Below are 24,638 nucleotides of genomic sequence, written 5' to 3'. Positions count from 1 at the left end.
TATATACATTATGTCGTAAAATTTGAAGACATCTGAACACTGTAATCTAATTAAATATGACAAGACATGAAATACTTTGCCAACTAAAATTTTGCCTTATTGCGTTTACCAGTAATTAAATGTTATGTAATATTTATGTACAACGTAATATTTTTCTCAATGCTTATTTTTTACTAGAGGAGAAATTGCATTTTATTTAACAAAATTAATCGCTTAAATACATCTACTCTCCTTTTCAACCCCCCTTAACAGTTCTAATCTAATTCATTTATGTATAGAAACATATTATGGTAGGGATGTGATAAAAGTCAAACCAATTCAGTTAATATAACATATATTTTACATACATATATATAACAAACATATTACTCAAGAGTTGATTTGCATTCATCTGCTCAATCGCAAAAACAATGCATGTCTGCATTCCCGTGAATTTGAAGGCATATACTTGTCATAGAAATCTTGAACAAATTCTTCTACTTTAAAACCAAACTTCTGGTATAAAATTAATGCAGAATTGGTGGCCGAAACGTGTAATGTGACATCTTTGCCCATACATGTTTGAATTAGATGATAAAGCATAAACGTTCCTATACCACATCTACGCCATTCGGGACGAGTTAAGAAAAATGAGATGTACGCTTCATTGTAACCAACATCAGGAACTAAAATCGCAAATCCTACGACTAATTTTTTGTACAGAACGACGCAGCTAAAGTCGGGATATTGTAAACATTCGGTTACTGAAACGATATATCATTATTTTTTTTTTGTTGAATATAAATTTAAATATACAACGTATATTTACACATACTAATAAAAGTACAAAAATAACTGTCAAATATAACGCTATATATATTCGTTACGCAATTGCTACATTTACTTACAATCAATGCCAGGCCAAAAGAATTGACTACAGAGACTGTTAATCGCGGGAATGTGTTGTGGTCTAACATAAGAATAATCAATTGGTGCTGTTGGTGGTAACTTCCAGTTGGAATTTAATTTATTGGCTTTGATGCGAAGTTCTTCCATTACTTGTATCCACAAAGGACGGCATGAGGTATCTCTTCTTATAAATGGCTTCAAAAGTCTATTCGTATACGGACTGTGTACAGATGTAGGTTCATTATATCCTTGCAATCTTTGTTCAAATGAACCTATGTCATCACCAAAAAACCTGTCCAACACTCTGCCAGACTCTTTTAAAGGTTTATCAGGTATTTCTGTTTTAAATCCAAAACTATCAATATCGAGTACGGGTAAACCGTATTCTCGTTTTAGTTTTCGTACAGTTAATTTTCGGTAAAATCGCCTAATTTCTGGAGGAGCTGAAGTTAGAGCAGATTTATTAACTTGCTGTAATAAATATGTTTCCTCTTGATGTGTCATACGTGGAACTTTTTCTTCTGTAAAACAAAATTTTAAAGATTGTAGTATAAACACGAATTGTGCAACAAACTTGAAAACAAAATATATATACCGATAATATGGTTTTTTTGCCAAGGCCACGAACGCCGTTTTGTCACTTTAAATAAAGAAGTAGGTGGTTGTTCTTGAACAGAACTTAGACTATCACTACTTTCTTCTTCATATTGGTCTTCTTCCTCTTCTTCTTCATCTTCTTCTTCTTCTTCTTCCTTTACCTGGTCTGTATTAATATTAGGAATAGTTTCACATGCAGTATCTGTATTAGATGTCCAATCTGATGTAAAATCCTCTAGTAACTGAGAAAAGTGGAAATTATTAGTTTGATATTGGCAATCCCTTATTAAATCAGATAAAGACGGTGTGTCACTTTGCTCATTAAGAATTGTATCATCTTCAATTTCCATATCTAAAATTAAAAAATACTGAAAAAAAACATCTTTTTAATTTATAAATCTCTATACATTTCATTTGCATTGTACATACTACTTAATTCATCCTCCTCAAGTAAAAAATCTAATAATGTTTTATTAGGTTGTACATAGGCTTGTGAATATGCAGAACATCCTTGACTTTTTATCAATTCATTTCCACAAATGCTATCTTCTCCAACAGAAATGCTTGATTCTGATGGAGTTGGACTATGGTGCAATCTATTCATTGATTTTACTTGATTACCAACTTGCTTTTTACGATCCATTATCATTCTTTCATCTACAGAGAAAAGTTATAAATATAATTATGTTATATCTAAGGATTGAAAAAGTTGTATATTTTATTATTACTTTTAGCAATCAGAACTTCAGGTGGATCATTATCTATCAATCTCCACCAACCAGACTCTCCTAATTCTGTTGTTCCCGATTTAAAAAAAATTCCACTATAATGGGAAAGAGTTCCAGAGATTGTACCAATCCAGTTCTTTTTCCTTTTACTTAAAACAAAAGCAAGCCTTGAATGAAAAAATTGAATACCATACTTTTCCTTATTTTTTAATGTAGAATTATCCCCTGGGCGGTTGTACTATGATCTTTCACCCACCCTGTATATATGTATCAATGAACTTATTCTATTAACATGTATAACTTACACAGTTTTTTTAAATAAGTAATCCCAATTACGATCAACAAAAGTACTGATATCAGATTTCCAATGAAAGTATCCTCTTTTACTGATACCACTTGATTTCTCACGTAAATTATACAGAGTCAGTACAATTACATTAAGCCAAGGCATTCTGTTACGAGCTACGGTTTCTTCACCAAAAGGATTGCAATGATGGCAATTCAATTCAAAAAATACATCTCCAACAAAAGATACTGGTACGCTTCCTCTTCTCAAGCATTCTATATGAATCTTCCTTGAGCATCCATTACAACGTAATGCTGGTTTATTATATGGATCACTGAGATGTTCACAGTTTTTACAAATTTCTGTTTCAGAACAATCTAAAGGTTCTACTTTAACTTCTCCCCTATCAACTGTGTCTGTCATTGTTTATTTACGTAACAAAGTACAAAATTATTATTATTATAATATTTAAATGTACTTTTTAAAATTTAGGTTAGGCAGTTCAAATTAAACATTCTTCGTTCTAGACAAGTTATTATTTAAATTTTGTTATTAAGAAAATGTCATTAGTTACTAAAAAATTGCGTATATGAAAAAATTACATTAAAGACTTTTTGTCTACGCAATTATGCATTTGGTGGTTAGACATTTCAAATGTTTCGTTTCATTACTTCGTGTTTATCCACTGAGTATAACACGATGGTAGCAGGAACATTCAATAGCGGGAAGATTTTGAATAAGTATCGAAAGAGATATCGAAAATTGTAGACATGAATTCAAAAATTGTTGTTGTTCTGCCAATTATAAATCAAATTAGTTTTAATGTCGATAATCATTGTAAATGTATTTTATTGGCATTTCTATCGATATTTCAATCGAACTTTTGAAAAACTATATTTTAGATAAATTTATTTACCTTAGACGTTCAATTAATAAAATTTTGGAGACATTTTATGAAAATTATATAACAAAACAGTATTTTAAATATTTCTATAAACATGTCAAGTAATTTGTTACTATGGAAATGTAAACAACGCGTAGTATTATATGTACATATAACACGTATTTCGTTTATGGAAAACCGAACATATCTTTTATTATTTAATTAAATAAGAAAGAAGAATTTTCGAGATGACTGCTTCTTTGCAAGCTCGAATATTTTATGGTTTAAACACCAATATTATTTCAAACGCACATTACGTTACAGACGCGGAAATTTTATACCCTGTTGGAAAGGTAATAGCAATTCATAATATTCCGCAACGTCAACAAAGATTGATGCGTTTATCCGATAAGTGTGAGATAAATATAATTTCCGTTACACCTAATAAGTAAGTTACAATATAATTTGTATTTTTCTTTTATTACTGTATATAGAGAATACATTTTTTTTTTTAATAAAGGAAGTACCTTGCAACGTGCGAAGTTGGAGAAAAACCAACCATATCTATTTATGATCTTCAAACATTAAAAAGGAAGAAACTTCTTGGAATACCTTATGATGCTCCTAACGTAACTAAATTCACTTGCATATGCTTTAGTTTTGATAATAAATATTTGGCAGCAGTTACAGGATTACCTGATCAAACAATGCTTTTCTATAATTGGGAAAAGGGAAAAGTGGAATCTAGTTTGAAAGTAGGCACTTCTCAAAATTCACTGGCTGTTGTTGAATTATTAGCTTGTAATCCATCTGATATAGGAGTAGTTGCAGTTGGAGGTCCTCACACATTTAAATTTTTAACTCTTTCTGACATTATTTGGCGTCCATATGGATTTTCTAAAGCAGACAATATACTTGCATGTTCAATGACCTGGTTGAATTCAGACAGATTATTGCTTGGAACTAAAGATGGTAAAATACTTTATTTAGAGAATGGTGACTTAAAAAATATTTACAAAATGACCGACACAATGTCCATGAATCTTAAAATTCGAGAAGAATATATTATACCTACTAGTACTTCAATAATAGATGATGGACAAAATTCTCTATGGAAAAATCATATTCGTTGTTTACAAGCATTTTCAAAAGGATTTGTATATGCATTTGGTTTTAAAACGGTTGTTTTGTTTGAAAAAGACGGTCGACATAAATATATAAAGAGAAATATTTATATAATTCCAACACAAGTATCAAAAGAGGATAATCAAGATTTATATCGAGTCAATACTATAAATATTAATGTGAGTTTGGATCATCTGGTAATTACAACAGGATGGCTCCAATTGTTTCATGTAAAATTATGGGGACCAGATTTAAATGCAGATCCAGAACCACAGGAAGTAAAAATTATGGGTGAAGCATTACATTATGGACCTATAAGCAATCTTTCAATGTGTACTTGGAAATCAGTATTCATGACTTGTGGAGAATTTGATTATAGTGTAAGGCTATGGGACTTTGAGTCAGGAAGTTTAATTTTACTTAAACAATATGCTGAAGATATTTGTGGAATATCTTTACATCCTACAGGTCTTTTTTGCTTAATTGGTTTCAGCGATAAATTACGCTTTATGAGCATATTAGTAGATAATCTATTACCTATGGAAGAATTTCCTATAAGATGCTGTAAAACTGTAGCATTTAGTCATGGTGGTCACTTATTCGCTGCTGTTAATGGAAATATTGTGCAAGTATACACCACTATCGGTTTTGTCAGCTTTTTTATTTTAAAAGGACATACTTCTCGAGTGAAGGCCCTATTATGGTCACAAACGGATACAAAGTTACTAACATTAGGTACTGAGGGTGCTATATATCAATGGGATATGAGCACCGGTCGACGTTCTGCGGAAATAATTTTAAGAGACCATAATTTATACGATACTGTTCTATCTGCTAATGAATTGGTTTCATATTGCATTGCTGATGATAGTATTATACGCGAAATAAAGGATAATGTGGTAATACTCGATTCCATCAATATTTTTTGCTTTTTTCTCTGTGATTTTCTTAATGAAAGGTCCCAATTAGGTAGTACGAGAATATAATTTGCATGGAGTAACCATGCATAGTATGGTATTAGGTAAAGAGGATCAAACTTTATTTCTTGTTTGTACTGGAGGTACTATTTTATCAGTGAAATGTCCACTTCAAGAGCCAGTACATTATGCAGATTTTAACATTCATTCTGTTGATATTACAAAGGTAGAAACATACATGTGTTATAATTATACTATTGCGATAAGTTTTATTACTCGTTTTTCTTTTTATAGATTGCTCTTTCTTATAATGAACATTATTTAGTGTCTACCGGTACTAATGGTAGTTTATGTATTTGGAAAGTGTATTATCCCGAAGGAAAACGAACAATAGGTAAAGAATTAACATATACAAAAGAGGTGTTAATTAGTAAAAAAGATCTAGAACAAAAGATACAGACGATTGAAGATTTGAATGTAAGGAGGAGGGAATTGGAAACTGAACACGTGTACAAAATGCGACAGATAGAAGTTCAACATAATGACAAAGTGCAGGATTTGCATCGTGGATATTGCAAAGCCATTGAGGAACTGAGAGACAAGATAAGTAGACTGCAAGAAGATCATAAGAGCGAGCTCAGTGCGATAAATGCCGAGATAGTGCAAATGAAAGAGAGCCACGAGGAAATAATGAAACGAGTGGAAATTAATTACGATGCGAAGCTTATAACGGAATACGATAGGTATTTAGTTCTAGAAAACAATATGAACGCCATGCGACACGATTACGAAAAACGTTTAGAAGAATTAAAGCAACACGGAATAGATGAATTACAGAAATCGACGGCCAAATACGAGGCTCTTCTACACGCGAAAAAATTACAATTGGAAGAAACTCAAGATGAAATGGCGCATCATTTACGAGTGCATAAACAAATGACAATGCAAATAGAAGACGACGCCGATCAAGAAATACTGGATATAAGAACAAATTACGAGACGCTATTGCACGAGGAAAAAGAACTAAACGTACGACTGAAAGGAGAAGCTGGAATGATGCGTAATAGATACATGGCTAGTCAAAAAGATATTGAAGAGTTAAAGAGACAAGTACATCGAGTTCAGAGCGAATTCAGCTATTTTCAAAAATCTATACAAGAACTGGAGAAAGATAAAGAAGACTTAAGGAAGGAGATAAGCGAAAGAGATCTTACAGTTCAAGACAAGGAACGTCAGATATACGAGTTAAAACGTATAAATCAGGAACTAGAGAAGTTTAAATTCGTGTTAAATTATAAAATCACAGAATTGAAGAATCATATAGAACCACGAGACCAGGAAATTAGGGAACTTAAGGAGAAAATTCGAGACATGGAAACAGAACTTTTGAACCTCCATAAGACTAATGTCAGCTTGGAATTACAGCTGCATGAATTGAGAGAAAAGTTGAGTTCCGGGAGACGCGAATTACAATATGAAATGCAGAGGAACAAGAGATGTCAAAAGCTTTTGAAAAGGATTCAAGTAGATCTGCTTAATGCATCAGGGCTTGTGCAAGATCCACAAGCATTAAAAAATGCTGTAACGAAATTATATCATACATATAGTTCAAGTGATGAATTCTTACGCAGTCATAAAGCAGATTTAGATGCACAATGCGAGTTCTTAAAACATAGGGATCATCTAGAGAGGACAATAGTCTCTCTTAGAAAACAAGTCTTTCGCGATACATCTACAAGTGGAAAGGGCATAGATAAAACAACAGAAGAAAATATTACATTGATTGCAGAGACGAATGTTTTAAGGGAACGATTGGAAGCTGCAAGGAAACACATTGCACACATGGAAGGTCTTATAGGCTTAAATGTGAAAAATGTAAAACCATCTGAAGCAAAAAAAAAGTTAGAGATTGCGTGTTATGGATACGAAGAGTTGCAGAATAAATACAAAGTTCAGTTGCAAGAGTGTCAAAATATAATAAATGCATTGAAGGCTGACATAGTAAAATTAATAAATAAATTAACTTATAAAGAGACAGAAGGTAAAATAAATTTTTAAAAACTACACATATTTTAGTAAAACTGCTACTATAGATTAATTAAACTATAGTTATAATGATATAATTTTCAAAGATCAAATAAAAGTAAAATAAGTATGTAAGACTACTGTAAAATTTCAGTGGTAGATTATTTATTCAAAGAATAAAAATATTGGTAACAAAACAAAATCTAGAAGCACGATAATAATAATGACCAGTACCGTGTCTCTAAATTGATATAAATATTATCAATGAAATATTTACAGAATAAATGGAAAAATAGCTTTTCGACTTTTTGGATATTGAGAAAATTCCTTTTTATATGCCTTGTGCTTCCCTATTGCCCAGACAGTCATTTGGTATGCACCAGCAAGAGTAAACACAGCAGCTGAAAGTACAATAATTATAATACAATTGTATGTCCTAGATTTTTTCTTGGTAAATAAAAGAAAAAAATGTATACCTGGAAGACACGAAGTCATAATGGTAAAACCTATCCAACTACCAATTTCATAAGTATAATTTGGACATGACACAAAATAAAATAATGAAGTGAAAGGATTAGTCGTGGGTAGAGGTATTTTCCTTGTAGTAGTTCCTGGTTGCCTCAGGTTTCTCAAAGCAAAATGAATGCTCAGATTGCCCAGTTCACACAGTGTAAACACTGTTAGACCAACATAAAACTTAAATTCACTTGGAGCTATATATAATGGATGATTTACATAATATGCTACATATATAGCAGAAAACCAGTAGTATGAACAATTTTTGAAAAGGTTGCGTACTGGCATTGTTGCATGGCTAAATCGATGCACAAACAATGTTTCCAGTAGTCGTTTTGCATAATGTACTGACCAACAAAGAGCTGCCACACTGAAATTATATTCAGTTACAAATTTGCCATTAAATACTTAAATTTTTTGATTAAGGTTGTATTTGTATTATATGAACTTACTTTACAGTGCTATCAAACTTTGATGTATCAACAGTGCCATAAAACATCCATGGACGTTGATATATCCATAGATATAAGAATAATGGGCCAGCATATTCCACTAAGAATACAGTTTTCCAACTGATTTGAGGTCCAAGGTCTTTTAAATATAACTTTCCACCATCAGAAACTGATAAACTTTTCAAAGTGTCTGAATTAGATAAAATTTTTCCTTTAGGATCTAGTTTTAAGCATTGCCTTAAAATGTATGGTGCTTTCATTGTCCTATGCAATTCTTCTTTAATATCCTGTATTGTTGTAGTCGGTTTTACCTTAAAATTACAATGTAAAGTACATATTACAATTTCATTTTTTTCATGTTTTATTCGATGTCAGTTTATATATTTATTTATTACATGTATATACATATACATATATTTAAACATTGAAAAGACTTTCTAAAATTTATACGCAAATATTATTAAATAATAGACTTTTAACATTATGCATTTGTTACTTACGGACATATTAGCTACGAATTTCGATGATTTAGCGGTCAAAACTTGAATCTAAAAAACGAAAAAGTACATCATTTTGTGAAGTACTATTTAGACGTTCTTATTTCTTATAATTTACTGTATATATTTTGTGCCAGAAATACCTCCATTGTGTCTGATAATTGATCCGATCCTTGTGCTTTCCTAACTTGAAATGTTCCTTCAACGCTCATGCTTCAAACACGTTACAATACTGCACAAGTGGTTGCGATGTGGTACAACGCAGCGCTGTGATCGTTTCATCATACCACATACAAATTTCTTTCACTGGCCAATGAAAATCTTCCGATTTTCAAACTAAAGTAACACTCGAGACGAGTATTAATGAAATCGCTATAGGAAATGTACAGAATTATAGTTTTGAACTTTGGACACTCATTAGACTTTATAAAAGCTTCTTTTTAACGATCATTCGATTACGCGAAATATTTCTAGTAATTTATTTAGTCGAGATTATGCATATTTATGTAACTTCCTTTTTAAATACACACCATAACATGTTCATGCGTTTTTGTGCAATATAAATTTTCTTGCGAATTATTTGCATTGACAATTTGTGACTTAATTTGCATACTTTTTTATATATCTTGTTTAACAAGTAACGTTCACAAGTTGCACAACCTATATTGAAGTTTCTAATAACATAATGCTTATATATATCGTTATGTATATTATGTATGATTTACGAATAAGTTGTATGTTATCGCGTTCGTGAGTTGCGACTAGGTAAATTTTGTTTTTTGAAATGTATAAGTTACGTAAAGTAAGTAAACATACAAAAGTAACTGTACAAAAAGATGTTGAGGTAAAAACCGTTAAAGCAATTTATTTGTATAAAGCAGTTTTTATGGGAATAAAAGTTTATTTATAAACTTTCATTGTAATCTAGATTTGAATTTTGCAATGGAAATATTATGTTAATCGTATTACTCATTGAAATCGGTAATATCGATAAAATATCAATGAAACAACAATTCGGTACACACTGATATTTACGGGAGTCATTAGCATTTGTATAATTATAAAACTGCCATTTCATTCGTTTATAAATATTCATAATTGTGACGCCAGCGTGTTTAAAATGCAGAAGATTTAAAGGTGACAGATTATTGTAAAGAAGAATTAAGTTATATTTAATAGATCTTAATTTATTTTTCATAGATGAAGTTGTTGTACATAAATAAAAGAGTAATATAAGAAATAGAAATAAAGAAATAATTATTATCATGGTTGAATTATTTATAATATTTTTCTTTACATATTTTTTTGTTAGTGACAACAGTAATTAAAGTGAAAAAAAAAATGATAAAGATCGGAATATATTATTTTCGTTATTTTGCTAAAACAAAAACTAAAAAAGGAAAAAGCAAGAAAGTAAGTACATAGGATCGAATATTCAGTAGGAGTTTATCTCACTAACTGAAATACCGACTTAACGATCTCATAAAAAATCAGTGGTTTGCAGCGCACTATACGTTTACGAACGATAAATTCGGTCGAATTATCTAAGTTGGTACAGGCAATAAATGTAGAAAATTCATGTTTGGAAATAATTTGCGATTATATTAAAACTGTAGGTCTCAGAAAATATTGTAATAATAAGTTTTATTCATTTTCATGTGTGGAGTTTGAGACATAACGACGTGAAACTACATATCATAATAGGAAATGAGGTTAAGGGTCAACTCCATGGCTTACGCGAACATTATTCCATTTCTCAAGGCCGATGGTACGTCTGATTTGTGATTCTGATTGCTACAAAAATAATTAATTCTTGTCATGTTTAGTTTTAATTCCTACCTTTGATAGTGCTGAAACTTGATTCCAGGCAGAATCGATAACGTTGGAAGTGACACGAAACGATCGTACCGATTTGTGGGATATAAAAAAGTATTATTGCAACATCTATGCACGAATACCAGCATCAGTTATATTTACCGTTTGAACTATTCATTTTTGTTTTATCGACAAAATCGGCCGGTAATACAATATTACCGATAAAGTTTATAGAAAAAGGTTCTTGTTATATTTTACAGAGGTCGCAGTAATCATTACTACCGCCTGGTAACGTAGCGAGCACAAGTACCTATAGTTCGTCCGAATGAGACGAGTGCACGTGATAAGTATGTGATCAGATCAGGGCCGATTTTACAATACTCGGACCCAATGATTACGTAGAACAATTTTTTTAAATTTCATTTCTATTTTTTTTTGTAATTTAAATTATTCGATTTACAGGCCAGGAAATACATCGATTCAAGGAAATATTTTCGATATAAATTTTATTGGAAAAAAGGTATCAGGTGTTTAGTATACCAATGGCAATGCTGCGATTAATTTTCTTAAATTACACCCGTCGCTTTTCTGTACTGTCCAAAGTGTTCCAAGTATTGTTGTATAGTGTCCATGGGTTGATAGATGTCGTTCATTCGGTTCTACAAAGATAACAAATACATCACGATATATATGAAGATGATTGCTCGTATATCTTTCAACGTTTTGAATTTTCCATTCGAAGGAAAGAATATACAGTTGTTCAATGATCGTCGAATTATTACCTGCAAATATTGTGGAGCTTGATTAGAGACGGTAGGTCCCAGGAACCCTTGAAGAAATTCACGCATCAATTCCCAGGCACTTCCCGGAACGACGCAAGGTCTGTACTCCACCTACGCAGTAGAAAACAGCAATAATTTTAACGATTTGCGTTGTTGCAATATCAAGAGGTAGAAGTATGGTAATTTAAGCGGTGGTAGAAAGACGTGGTGCAAATCGATAGCGGTTAAATGTTCCGTCATTAAAACCGCCTCCCTTTTGCTTCCGGTCGGTATATGGATATACCTGAAGAAAGATATGGAAACAAAAACTTCACACAGCGCTGGGTATAGAATTTGCACTTTTGCCGGGCCATTGGTCGGTCAGAATGAAAGGAGAGGAAAAATGAGGATACGTGTATCAATGTGTGCCCTCAAGCGGCGCATTTTATTCTTCGCTTCGGAAAGGGTTGAGCCAGTCATAAACCGTGTACGTCAAATAATAGAAGACCCCAATTATTTACACACCATTAAAATTTGATTCTTCGTGGCAGTGTATGACCTTCGAGTTCGTTTCTTTTCACTCTTTTATCCGTTTCACGAGTTGATTTCACATATCTAAGACACTGAACACCGAACACCTATAACCTCTAAAACACCGATAACCTTTTCGATACGTTGAACGCCATTAATCGTCGTTCGACACTTTTCAACACTCGTGAGTCTTGTAATATTTTAAATATGTTTGACGCTTTAACAAGCGGAATTAATATTTTTACACTTTTACAGTTTTTAAATTTTTAATAGCTTTCACACTTTTTACAATTCTGACGCTTTCAATGCCTTTAACATTTTTAACATTTATTAAAAATGAGAAGCGAAACGTTCGCAGAGACAGCTAATTTTCGCTGTTCTTAATCTTTCCGTGATCGACGCGCAAGGAGGCTTTCTTTAGCCCTTGAAGAACACATTGATACCCCCGAGAGCTTCATTAGCGATTAGCTTGGGTATTAGTCGGTGTTGATGAGTTGCCCTGATAAGTGCTTGCCACTTCTGTGCAGCGACTTGGAAATGAGGGAGATAGGAAAACTTGTTCCACAGAAACATCGGTGGACAGTACGGATCTGTAATTCGAACAGAGCCTGGATAGTTAAAGAACGAATGAGGTCGATGAAAATGGTAAAGTCAAGGGACGGGAATGGAGGTCCACGACGAAATTAACCTGGCCGAAAATTAAGCTCAGGTAGTATTTTCGGTAATATAATAATTTTAAACGAATTGAAAAACTTGTCGATGACAGTTGATCATTGTCGGTATACATCGATAGATTTGATGTTTGTTCATTTTAAACTAAGAAATTAGAATTAATAATTACTTTTGATTTCCTTCTACCACGTTAGACAAGTTAAGAATCTTCATCTTAGATATTCTGAGAACATTTTATAGAATAGACATTAGACTTGATTTTTTATACATATATAAATACTCGCTAATTAGTACATACAGGAGATAGTTTCGGTAAAACACCATCTACCGGTGCTTTTTCAAAGACTTACACGTACTTCGAGTGCAATTAAAGAGAGCAGATAAGACTAAAAAGTAATCAACGGTAACACTTGGTTGTTCATAGTTTAACATCGGATTCGATCGAGTGACAATCGAGGTTAGAAACGAAACAGATTTCTTCTCCCCGATCCCCATAACGTGGAAGTTGTCTACGAAAGAAAGGACTGCTACAGATATCAGTGCCAGGAGTGTTGAACACGAAATGTTGCTCGGCCGGCCACTAGTGCCGTGACAATGGTACAACTTCCGTTCTACAACCTCGAAACTGCTCGCGCCGAGGAACGTGTTCGGCGACGTAACCTCTAAAGCCAGTGGTTCTTAATCTACGCGAGCTCACGATACGATCAAGAATCGGGTACTCGATGGCCACGCGGTCATCTACGCACAGTTTTCGCTTGACGACAATTTTTCGAATCACGAGGAACGAAAATCGGACGGATCGCGAGATCGCCAAACACTCGCGAGACTGCGCAGCTGGCTCCACGTCGCGGCGGTTAAGTGTCACTGCTCTAAGCGATCCACCGGCCATTCGTATCGGTAACGGCGCTGTTTGTACCCTCCTCCCACGACGTCGAATACGTTACGATAAACCCCTCGGTACCACCATTAATTTCACCAGAGAAATACCACGGCGTCGGACCACCAGCTCTCGCGCTAACTTACGGTCCACGTCCGTTTCTTGCCGCGAAACGAAAAGAAAAATGTCGCGAAGTACTCTACACGCAGTGTAGTTACGAGTAATTTCGTGGCTTCGGGACCGAGCGAACCGGTGTTTTCTAAAGTGGAGAGGGGGGGGGGGGGGGGAGAAGGTGGCGCGAACCCCAGCAGGATCGTCTTACGATCCGAGTAAAGTTTTTACGCCAGCGGATGATTAAAATATTTCTTTTTACTTTGTTATTATAATTCTTTTCTTTATCGCGAGATTCGAACGCACAAAATTTTTAGATGATAAAAATACAGATAAGTACCTTTTCTTTTGTAGAGGAAAACAGTACTCGCGAAGTATTTGTTTCTGAAGGTCGTTTTCCAGAGATTATTAAGGTTAGGTACTAGGAACCCCCACTCTTTTTCTCCACTTCCCCTCTTACCTTTAACGAGGTGGTTCGCGGCTCATGGTCTTTCTGGGGTTATCGCAAGCGTGTCTGTAATTTTAAAAGGCCACTAAATCATGTCGGGAGATAGAACACGAGATCGGGCCGGCGTTTATCCATGTTCGAAGACTTTTGGTCGAATCTCCGGCTTTTCCTTCCGGTTGTGCAACCGACGGAAGCGAAAGCTGCTCGATTTCGATCGGGGCGATAGCGTCGGGCTTTTTCGACACAGCCGGCCGATCTCGATCGGCGATCGCGAGGAAAAGAGAAACGACCGGCGAAGGGAGCATGCTGATCACTCGATATTTATTTCAGCGTGTTTTTCATGCTCGACGCGGAATTTTTTATAATTTCAATAATTTGAAAAATTATTTAATTTTAAATTAATTTAAAATTAATTTCGATTCAATTTTAATTTAATTTTGAATTGATTTAAATTTAATTTTAAATTGATTTCAATTTAATTTTAAATTGATTTCAATTTAATTTTAAATTAATTTTAATTTAATTTTAAAAATTATAAAAACTTTTATAATTTTTTAACCGCGAAAAACTCGACGAACAATCGCAACGAAAATCGTTTCAATTTTTCGATTACAGTCGGGCAATTTTTTCCTTGAATTTCAAGGTCATGAATACTTATCGGGTGACCTTCCCATTCAAGGTCATCCGAAAAACATTGTTCTTCAATACAATCGTCGCAATTCTTCATTTACAACCGAGTAACTTTTTCCCTTGGATTTCCGAGTAACGATGTTACGGTGTAATTTTTCTCCGTTCAAGGTCGTTTCAATGTCAACCTATGTTCTTCGATACAGCTGGCAGTGACCTTCACCCTTGGAACATTCATTATTTCTTTCGCATTTATACTTGTCGAATGATTACAATCTGAAGCACTATATTAATGGTTGGGCGGTCTCCTTCTGTCTATCGTGACTTATCGAAGTCACTTCAAGGTCACTTCGTTACGGATCATTGAACCCTTTTGTTCCGTACCGGTTAAAATATTACAGATCACGAACGGTATCTCAGATACGATTACGACACTCGGATGACGATTATTATTGACTCACCCTGTACGGTACGAATTCCCAGTGTTTTGGGTACGAGTGTCGGGTTAGTCACCCCGTACATATGGTATTAAAGCGATTACAGAGGGCTAGGGGGTGCACGCAGGTGCATCTGTGGTGCGCGCGCGAACGAAATCCTCGCCTGCGAAAGGATGAAACGCATACAGGACCGAATCGAGCGGAATCGAAACATGTTCCGGGACAGTTTGACTTTTAACGAGGTAACCATACGAAACCTTCGAACGATTCAACATTTATCACTATTGGCTTGTTCGGAAGTGATTTCCAAAATAGAGAATATGTTTAATAAAATGTTTATACACTCTAAAAAAATCGTGTTTCATTTTCATAAAAAAAAAAAAAACAAATGAGATAACTTTCTGAACAACCTAATAATTATTTTTCTCAATATCCTCACGGAGCGAAATTTGCAGTGTTGCACACCAGAGGTAAACATTCCTTCGGCAGAAGAAATTAAATACACGAAGACGGACCCTAAATGCCCTAAAGAATAGGGGGGCCAGGTTACGTGGACCCCAGGGGGGCCCCCTGATTGGAACTTTGGACAATTTTTGAAAATACCTTCCAAACGCGACGAAAAGATTAAAGAAGGTTTACAAGAATGTTTAAATCAAAGGTAGGACAAAAGGGGGGGTTCAGGGGGCAGGTGCCCCCCGTGTGAGAATTTAAGCAATTTTCCAAAATACCTTCCCCAAATGTTACAAAGACGATTTAGAGAAATGGAGATGTAAAAAATCTTGCCCCCCGGAACAAGAAAGTTTGCCCCCCTCTCGTTTGAAGTTTCAGGCCCCCCGTTGTGCCCCGTGAAATTCTGATTAACTGTTTATCGAACGTAAGTACCATCGGTGTAAAAATATCGCTCACCGTGCAAAGATTTTTCTTAATGTTCCAGAGGTAGAGGGGGGCTGAGGGGAGCACCGAAAAAAAAGTTCAGACCCACGAAGCGTGAAAAAAAAAAATGGTCTCTGAGATGAATATACTTTTCGAATTGAACCTCGTCGTATTAATTCTCGTTTCTTTTCCACGCGTGTTTCCCCTTCAAGTTTTCCAAACGGAAGCGGAAGAAGATGGTTCGTCCCTGGGCATATCCGTAAACCAATACACGCGGTCCGTGTGTGCATCGGGAATCTCACGGGCGGACCGAACTGTCAATCGATATCGCATGGTCGTCGTCACGTGATCGCCAAGGCGTCCCGGAAGCAGCACCGCTTGTTTTGCCAGTTTCAAACTTTAATCGCGAGTTAATTAGGTAACCGTGGTCCCTCGGGGTTCCTTAGCCACGGAGTTGGAGGGGGTTGGAGGGTGTTGGACGGGGTTGGAGGGGGTTTGACGATGAGTTTCGCGGAAATCACCAGAGACCAGACGTCTGCCGCAATTATTAATTCAACCGATTATCTACGCCCCCCTAAACTCGCCTCCAGCGACGCAGGGGGGGGGGGTGAAGTTTTCACCGGGCGTTTGAAAACTTGGAAATCTTCGAACGCGAAACTGTGATTTAAAACGGAACAGATGCCGCTTCCCCTTGTGAATCTTGCGTTAGCGTTGACCTTAATTGAAGGGTCAGGCGCGCGGAGAGAAGGTATCCCCGTTTTCTGATGAAAATAAGTTCAGCGGGGAGATACTCAACGGTGACACGAAACGAGTTTGGGAAAAAAAAAGAAAATGGAACGACGGTAATTGAGGGGGAAAACGAGAGATCTGGGCTATCGAGAGTTTCTAAAGGGTGAGATTTCGTTTTTTTTTTTTTTTTTTTTGGAATAGTATTCCAGGGAAAAAGAAGGATCGGTACTCGAAAACGTTGAGAGTCGTATTGGGTCTGACGTTGTTCACAGTGGTATTAAAGGGAGAAGGAGAGATTGATCTTGGAAAGAATTGAGAGCGGTGGTGTGTCATTTTTTGAATGTATTGAAGAGAGAAGGAAAAATCGATCTTGGAAGGAACTGAAAGTGGTGAGTCATTTTTGCAATTGTATTTAAGGGAGAAAGAAAGACTGATCTTGGAAAGAACTGAGAGTAGTGGTGTGTCATTTTTCGAATGTATTGAAGGGAGAAGGAAAAATCGATCTTGGAAGGAATTGAAAGTGGTGTGTCAATTTTGCAATTGTATTTAAGGGAGAAAGAAAGACCAATCTTGGAAAGAATTGAGAGTAGTGGTGTGTCATTTTTCGAATGTATTGAAGGGAGAAGGAAAAATCGATCTTGGAAGGAATTGAAAGTGGTGAGTCATTTTTGCAATTGTATTCAAGGGAGAAAGAAAGACTAATCTTGGAACGAACTGAAACTAGTTGTGTGTCATTTTTCAAATGTATTGAAGGGAAAAAGGAAAGATCAATCTTGGAAGGAACTGAGACTGGTGATATATAATTTTTGCAATAGTATTGAAGGGAGAAAGAAAGACTAATCTTGAACAAAATTGAGAGTGGTAGTGTGTCATGTTTTAAATGTATTGAAGGGAGAAGAAAAGATTGATCTTGGAACGAATTGAGTCCTGTTGGGTCAGACATTTTAGTCAGCCACCGTAAAGCTACTGTTGCACATTCTACTTACCAATGGGATTACATTCCTCTTAACTCGAGTCTGATCTTTCTTTCTCCCTAGAATACTTTGCATTCCAGGTGATAGCTACACGAAGGTGCTTCCATTTGGGTTATTTAAACAGAAAGATCAATGACTTGCAACGCTAGAAAAATTGGAGATATCCTTTGTATTGGAGAATCCCCTCGGTTGGTTATTCGAGAGCAATCTTTAATTTTTATCTTCACTTGGCTGCACTTACCTCGACGAGGACGCCTTTGAAATTCTGGTTGATCGTGACGCTGCCCAGTTTCACGCAGAAATCGCCTATCTCGAATCGCGGCCCCTTGGACTCCATCTTCTGCATCTTGTTCGTGTAGATGCTGGATATCTTGTACATCAGGAGATCGAAGAGACCATCCGCTATCAGCGGCACCACCTTGTTGCCGGATTCGAGGATGGCGAACACAGATGCTGGCTGCTCGGAGTTGTGGAGAACGTGCAGGGTCCTCTGAACACCTGGGGAAAAGATAATCGGAAATTACAATGTCATTCGGATAACTGAATCCTAATCGTGAGGTTAACAGATTTCAGAAATTCGTTGCATTTCGTAAGTGGTGATGATAAGTGAAGTGCAAGGGGAAATAAGTAAGACTAATTTTGGTTAATTCCAAGTAACATTATTTAATTTAAAACGAAATAACGATAACATCAATAATTAGTACTAATAGTAATTTTTTTTTACTCATGATAACATTGATAACAGTAGTACCTGTAGTTAGCAGTAGTTGAAAGTAGTTGGCAGTAGTTAGTGGTAATCAGTAGCTAACAGTAGTTGGTAGTGATTTAATAGTAACGAGAACAAGCAGTAGCAGCAGTTGCAACAATAATAATAATAGTAGCAGTTATTACGAAAGAGTGTTAATTGAAGCCTGTGAAAGAGCAACGAATGGAAAGTATTTGTTCAGCAAGTGCCCAGCATTCCTCAAGTGCTCTCGAGGAACTGAGTGTGAAATAAGCTCCATTGATTCTTCCTTTTATCGAGGGTAATATTCGTTCAGTTATCCGGGCAATACCGTATCCCGTCCGTTGTCGTCCCGTAGTACCGTAGGATCTCGTGAACTCGCAGAAAAGGTATCTCATGCATGGAGGAGAAGCACAATGGAGGCGTGCAATCGTGTACGATGATGTACGTCCGGCTCGGTGTGCTCGAACTTGCTCCTGTTTACACCGGCGTGCACGTGCGCGTAACGCGAGCGAGGGAGCTAAACTTGGACGCAACTTGAAGTTCAGCCGTGGCTACGTCGAACTTCTATCCTGGTCGTGTGTTGTCAACTTCCACGCTGAATCCCCGGACGCGAGAACTATCCGGATCGTTCGCCCGCGTAGGAAGGCCGATCTCGCGTTATCCCGTCTCGCTCTCCGATAAATTCAGAATTCCCTGGACGGCCAGTTAACGAGAACTAATATCCAACGTTACTCGACTCGTCCGTTTCCACCTAGCCCTCCATCCGTTGCTCTCGATAAATAACAAATCGCGAGAATATTTCTATTGAAATCGTTTCGACGGGAAACGAACGTTTTAACGAGGTAGTAGCTCTTTCTCGACACTCTTCCTGAAAAATTGGAGCACCATTCTGAGAAATATTTCTCTGTTACCGAAAAGTATAATACGCCTGCGAGAAGATTGCATCTGGAGTTACACGATTAAAATCACTTCGACGAGAAACGAACGTTTTAACGAGGTAGTAGCTCTTTCTCGACACTCTTCCTGAAAAATTGGAGCACCATTCTGAGAAATATTTCTTTGTTACCGAAAAGTATAATACGCGTGTGGGAAGATTGCATCTGGAGTTACACGATTAAAATCACTTCGACGGGAAAGGAACGTTTTAACGAGGTAGAAGCTTCTTCTCGATACTCTTCCTGAAGAATTGAAGCACCATTCTGAGGAATATTTCTCTGTTACCGAAAAGTATAATACGCCTGCGAGAAGATTGCATTTGGAGTTACACGATTAAAATCACTTCGACGAGAAACGAACGTTTTAACGAGGTAGTAGCTTCTTTTGACACTCTTCCTGAAAAATTGAAGCACAATTCTGAGAAATATTTCTCTGTTACCGAAAAGTATAATACGCGAACGAGAAGATTGCATCTGGAGTTACGACGAGTTCTTTTCATTCGGAAGTAATCCTCCCAGGAGTGTGTGCGGTGACCACTACGCGAGGAGGTGACCCCTGAACGAACAGAACCCGCTGTACTGTTGCAATCTTTACTGGATGTAATCTTTTCGCACGCGTACAGTACATTGTCAATTTTCGTTAGTATATTTGAATTCGTATATCATTCCGTAATCGAATTACCTGAAATTGAATAACAGAGTGTGCATTGTATGTGTTTCGCGTTGGTGTCGTTATCGGTGGGATTTTGTGTTTTCGGAAAATTTTTCGCGATATGGTCGGGAGAATGGAAAAATATATGGATGTAAATCCCGCGTGGACTGTAATCTGCTTCACTCTGCATTTTTGTTCCAATACGTTGCGCGCGCGCGCGCAATACTGCGAATGATGCGATTTCTATTTGGACCGTGCCATCGAATGGGATTGCGTAATTAATGGCAGCGCACGGAAACGAGTGGAGCTTTCGGATGTGCAACAATTTCGGGCGGAAAAAATGGTTTCGACGGGACGGGTGGACGTTAAACGAACGTAGCGTGTCGTAGTATCTCGACTCTCTTTGTAAGTGCAACGTCATGTAGTACTAATTTATGATTTACGAAACGCGACGTCACATTTCCATTTGTATCGCGGTGAGTAAACGTAGCGCTACGTTTTGTATCTCGGTAACAGTACATTTTAATTTAATATCAACGTTGCCTATTTTTCCTTTACGCGACGCGATCAAGCACCGTCAAAACTGCTCACTTCAGTTCCTCTTTTAATCACGTAGTACTACGTTTTCATCTCTGGACAGATACAGGTCAATTTAATCTTCACTCGATCTATTCTTTCACGGAATATTACTACTCGGTATTAGAAGTATTTATTTTATACATTTTCCCGAGCACGTAGTACTATGTTTCTCATACTTTAAGATATTTGACAGTGCAGTACTGACTTCGTTCGATTCGTCTTTATATTTAACTACCCGTATTTATAATTCACCTTTTAGGAGTGTTTTCAGCGATCACGTAGTACTACGTGTTTCATGTACCTCCAGTTTCAAATATGCCAGCGACACGTACGCTCGATTTTTAATCACACGAGGCAAGACGCCATTACGATTCATCGTTCGAGAATATTTCCAACGATCACGTAGTACTACGTGTTTCATGTTCCTCCAATTTCAAATATACCAGGGACACGTTCGTCCGATTTTTAATCACACGAGGTAAAACACCATTACGATTCATCGTTCGAGAATGTTTCCAACGATCACGTAGTACTACGTGTTCTATTTTTCGCGGTTTCCAAATATGCACAACGACACGTACGTTCGATTCTTAATCACACGAGACAAGACGCCATTACGATTCATCGTTCGAGAATATTTCCAACGATCACGTAGTACTACGTGTTCCATTTCCCGCGGTTTCCAAATATGCACAACGACACGTAAGCTCGATTCTTAATCACACGAGGCAAAACACCATTACGATTCATCGTTCGAGAATGTTTCCAACGATCACGTAGTACTACGTTCTTCGTAACAGTGAAAACGAACGAGTTCGCGGAGAATTATGACGTTCAACGTACGGGCAGTTATTCCATTTTGTTTCGCTGGGTAATAAAGCGTAACGTTGCCCGAACGAATTTTTCGATACACGTACACGATGGAAGGTGAAACGAAAATTCGATTTCGACGAATTTCTCCGGGGCAGGTTGAGTCTCGCGTGTACCACGGGGATTAATATTGGACACACCGAAACATACGATGTGCGAACTACGCTGAATATTCATAATTCATCCGGCAACCCCCTCACCTGGTTCGTCCACATAATAGCGGGGTATCGCAGCGCGCAACCACCGCCGCATGAATTATTTATGGGGCGAATTATCACGCACCCTCTCCGCGCCGTCAAATGACAAAATTCTTAATTGCAGATCACGGAAGCCGCGGACAGTTTTATGCTCTTTAATTGTACACCATTTACGGTCCTTATTTATTACGGAATTGAACGTCACAGTCGTACGTAGGGGGCATCGTTCGACCGCTCGTGGAAGTATCATTAACCAGTCAACTCGCATTCGAAACAATTATCGCGTATGCGTAATCTCGTATCGTCATACGTCGATCTCGATCCGAGTATCCTGTTGCTCGAGTTCGAGACTGGACGATGATTCCGTTCGTGTTTTGAATTATTATGCGTAATGCTCGGTACGAGTTTCTTATCGGTCGTGCTAATTCTAACTCGTCGCGACCTCGAATGTAAATCCTCCGGATCGCTTCGGGGTATAGTCGCGAGAGGATCGATATTTCGATTATCGCGTCTCCTGGTTCACAGGGGGGGGGGGGGGGTTCCCACGGGTTGTGGATCGAAAAATGGGCCGTCGTTTGTCCCCGTTAATTCATCTACGCGGGACCATTTCAGGAATTTTCCCGCGCCTACCTTTGAAACTCTAATTGTTCGGATAATTCGATAGAGAGGTTATCGATTTTTCACTCGACGCGAGGGAATACCCTCGATAACCACCCGCGGGAGGAAGAGGGCCGATCCGGTTGAAAATCGCGCTCGCGTCGATACGACGATAAACGCAGCGTGCGTGGTTTGGGCCGTGACCCATTTTCCCTCGTAATTTGCCGAAAACAATGCGAATACACGGTTCGCGATTCGGGATTAACGAACAGGCTGATTAGAAGCGTCCTTTCCAACCCCCTCGTCCCCCTACCCTCCCCCCGGCCACTCTACCGCCACTTTCTGGGGTAATTCGCACCAGCCCCTCGTGTACGGCCCTGTGACGCGCCGCATGCCGCATTCCGCATCGTCTGCATCGCGTGTATGCACCGCTACACGGATGCACAGGCGCCGCAGGAGCCGCAAATGTGGTCCTACGCCCCCTTGCGTTCGCAAGGATCACCGAGCAATAACATCTTATCGGTGCGATCACCCCGAAATAAATACACTGTGGATGAATGACGTGACGCGATCGGGACCGTATGGAGCGGTGGACGCACTCGAAAGCTTCGGTGCAAGTTGTCGCGTAGGCGACATTTCGACGACCACCAGTCATCGGCCGCACTCACGCACGCGTGACTTCACCGACCCACCACTTAACGGCCGTTGTCACGTACGCGTGACTTCGAAGACCCACCACTTAACGGCCATTGTCACGTACGCGTGACTTCACCGACCCACCACTTAACGGCCGTTGTCACGTACGCGTGACTTCACCGACCCACCACTTAACGGCCGTTGTCACGTACGCGTGACTTCGCCGACTGACCAGTTATCGGCAGTTGTCACGCACACGCGACTTCACCGGCTCATCGAGTGATTGACGTGACAAAAATCCGTACGAAGTGTCCAGGGAACGTTGCCTCGCGACGAGGAGAGACGAAAATTTTGTTCCCCACGGAAAATTTGTCCGGCCAATGAGTCGCGGTTGAGGATAAGGATTGCCGCAACGGTGGTTGAAGGTGAACTACGAGTGACCACCGACCATTAGAAGGCGGCCGTAATCGAGGGTATCGGGTATTCGATCGGGTGCTCGTGCTCGCCGTCCGTGCAGCTCGCAATTGAGGCTCGTTATCGAGCTGCACACGTCCGACAGCCGTGAAACAGGCCTCATAAAAAACGGCAGTTAGCAACGAATTACGAGATAAAGTCTGGTCGCTGGGATCGCGGGACATCTGTTCGATCCACGTCCCGCGAATCCTCGGCGACGTTCCTGTCGCGACTGTCCCATTTGTTATCTCACGATCACACGGCAACTCTGAGTTCTGTACACCTAACCTTGTTTCTCGTTTCTTGCCCCGTTCACCGTTTCCCAGGCAGTGGAACACCATTTATCCCGAACCTGTCTAGAGTAAGACGGTTCGGGTAACCGTTGCGCGTCTACACTTGGACTTCGGTCTCGCACCGAGCAAGATAAAGCCACTATTCCACGCGTGAAACGTGTACGTACTGACCTAGCGATCAGTTGCGAACACTAATGTCCATACGGTGCAGGCAAGTGTACCTCTGTCACTTGGACTATGATTGGTACCCGAGTTCCTTGTCATTGTTATTGTATTGTTCATTCACATCGTGAGAAAAAGAAGGCAAGTGGGATTGTGGCTTTAGGTAGCTCGTCTTGGGGCTCGACTCGAGGCAGCTATTCCACTTAAACGATACAACTGCCACGATTTTACAAGCTTACGATACTTCATAATCCCTTGTACGTTGAACCTTTAAGCCCTTCTTATACCTGAAAGGCGGTCATACCAGTTGCTGGACTGCATTTGGTAGACCATTCACATTTTCAATTTTTTTAAGTAGGAGAACAGTTAGAGCCTACGCCTATGACCCCAATGATCAGAAGATCGCTAACTGTAATCCCTGGTGTCCGTTACCATCAAGCTGTTTGACTCTAAACTAGTCCTCTCATCGCATTCCAATCATCCAGCACCGAAGCACTCTTGAGTCCAGTCTCCAGCAGTTGCAAGGATGACTCTTTTTGCTACTGGTGATCAACACAATTCCATGAGGGATAATACGTCCCCTGAGTCTGGACAGATCTTGGGTCGACTCTATTTCGTTTCACGATCCTCCTCACCGGGATGATAATTCTCCCGGTGTCGTCAATTAATCGCAAATTGAATTATTTCACGCAGCTTTCATACGAGAAGAGGACTTCTCGCGAGGAAAGTCTCCGTTATCCTTTTGTCTCGCGTCACTATTGGTCTACC

General features: G+C 38.2%; 5 protein-coding genes and 1 long non-coding RNA gene across 11 annotated transcripts in view; 2 read left to right on the top strand and 4 right to left on the bottom strand.

The window, feature by feature from the left end:
• Nucleotides 1-317: 317 nt before the first annotated feature.
• Nucleotides 318-3,160, bottom strand: Atac2 (Ada2a-containing complex component 2). Its single transcript, XM_076310733.1, has 6 exons — nt 2,519-3,160; nt 2,214-2,362; nt 1,915-2,142; nt 1,484-1,837; nt 888-1,409; nt 318-743 (listed from the first exon to the last, which is right to left on the bottom strand). Exons 1-6 carry the CDS (start codon nt 2,920-2,922, stop codon nt 388-390), a joined length of 2,013 nt encoding a protein of 670 aa, XP_076166848.1. The 5' UTR covers nt 2,923-3,160; the 3' UTR covers nt 318-387.
• Tous (testes of unusual size) lies at nt 409-9,619 on the top strand. 2 transcript variants are annotated; one of them, XM_076310732.1, is made up of 5 exons: nt 409-1,063; nt 3,707-3,830; nt 3,903-5,406; nt 5,477-5,650; nt 5,719-9,619. In XM_076310732.1, exons 2-5 carry the CDS (start codon nt 3,778-3,780, stop codon nt 7,480-7,482), a joined length of 3,495 nt encoding a protein of 1,164 aa, XP_076166847.1. In that variant the 5' UTR covers nt 409-1,063; nt 3,707-3,777; the 3' UTR covers nt 7,483-9,619. The 2 variants fall into 2 exon arrangements, with proteins under 2 accessions (XP_076166847.1, XP_076166846.1); XM_076310731.1 differs by lacking the exon at nt 409-1,063 and having other exon boundaries at nt 3,499-3,830.
• Nucleotides 7,593-9,185, bottom strand: LOC143146429 (very-long-chain enoyl-CoA reductase-like). The gene is made up of 5 exons (XM_076310738.1): nt 9,058-9,185; nt 8,918-8,965; nt 8,418-8,728; nt 7,926-8,335; nt 7,593-7,850 (listed from the first exon to the last, which is right to left on the bottom strand). The coding sequence occupies exons 1-5, from the start codon at nt 9,124-9,126 to the stop codon at nt 7,723-7,725; spliced, it is 966 nt and encodes a 321-aa protein (XP_076166853.1). The 5' UTR covers nt 9,127-9,185; the 3' UTR covers nt 7,593-7,722.
• Nucleotides 9,620-10,417: 798 nt separating the features above from the next.
• On the top strand, nt 10,418-12,168 carry LOC143146432 (uncharacterized). The gene is made up of 4 exons (XR_012991935.1): nt 10,418-10,466; nt 10,581-10,682; nt 10,782-11,076; nt 11,192-12,168. It is a non-coding gene; the product is annotated as an uncharacterized LOC143146432 (long non-coding RNA).
• LOC143146430 (mediator of RNA polymerase II transcription subunit 20-like) overlaps nt 11,052-24,638 on the bottom strand; it is a 182,650-nt gene continuing 169,063 nt past the window's right edge. Inside the window, exons 3-5 of the mRNA XM_076310739.1 lie at nt 18,011-18,267; nt 11,512-11,622; nt 11,052-11,388 (exon numbers count right to left, since the gene is read on the bottom strand). Of these exons, the coding sequence (XP_076166854.1) occupies nt 11,296-11,388; nt 11,512-11,622; nt 18,011-18,267 (461 nt within the window). The 3' untranslated portion in view covers nt 11,052-11,295. The remainder of the gene's footprint in view (nt 11,389-11,511; nt 11,623-18,010; nt 18,268-24,638) is intronic.
• LOC143146431 (uncharacterized) lies at nt 12,016-13,561 on the bottom strand. 5 transcript variants are annotated; one of them, XM_076310744.1, is made up of 3 exons: nt 13,050-13,161; nt 12,863-12,916; nt 12,016-12,611 (listed from the first exon to the last, which is right to left on the bottom strand). In XM_076310744.1, the coding sequence occupies exons 2-3, from the start codon at nt 12,904-12,906 to the stop codon at nt 12,479-12,481; spliced, it is 177 nt and encodes a 58-aa protein (XP_076166859.1). In that variant the 5' UTR covers nt 12,907-12,916; nt 13,050-13,161; the 3' UTR covers nt 12,016-12,478. The 5 variants fall into 5 exon arrangements, with proteins under 5 accessions (XP_076166859.1, XP_076166858.1, XP_076166857.1 ...); XM_076310743.1 differs by having other exon boundaries at nt 13,044-13,158; XM_076310742.1 differs by having other exon boundaries at nt 12,992-13,124.

The sequence above is a fragment of the Ptiloglossa arizonensis genome, chromosome 4, assembly GCF_051014685.1.
Source record: "Ptiloglossa arizonensis isolate GNS036 chromosome 4, iyPtiAriz1_principal, whole genome shotgun sequence".
In the NCBI taxonomy this organism is placed as follows: Eukaryota; Metazoa; Arthropoda; class Insecta; order Hymenoptera; family Colletidae; genus Ptiloglossa; species Ptiloglossa arizonensis.
Note: the sequence above shows the minus strand (reverse complement) of the source record. Positions and strands in the feature narration are given on the sequence as shown.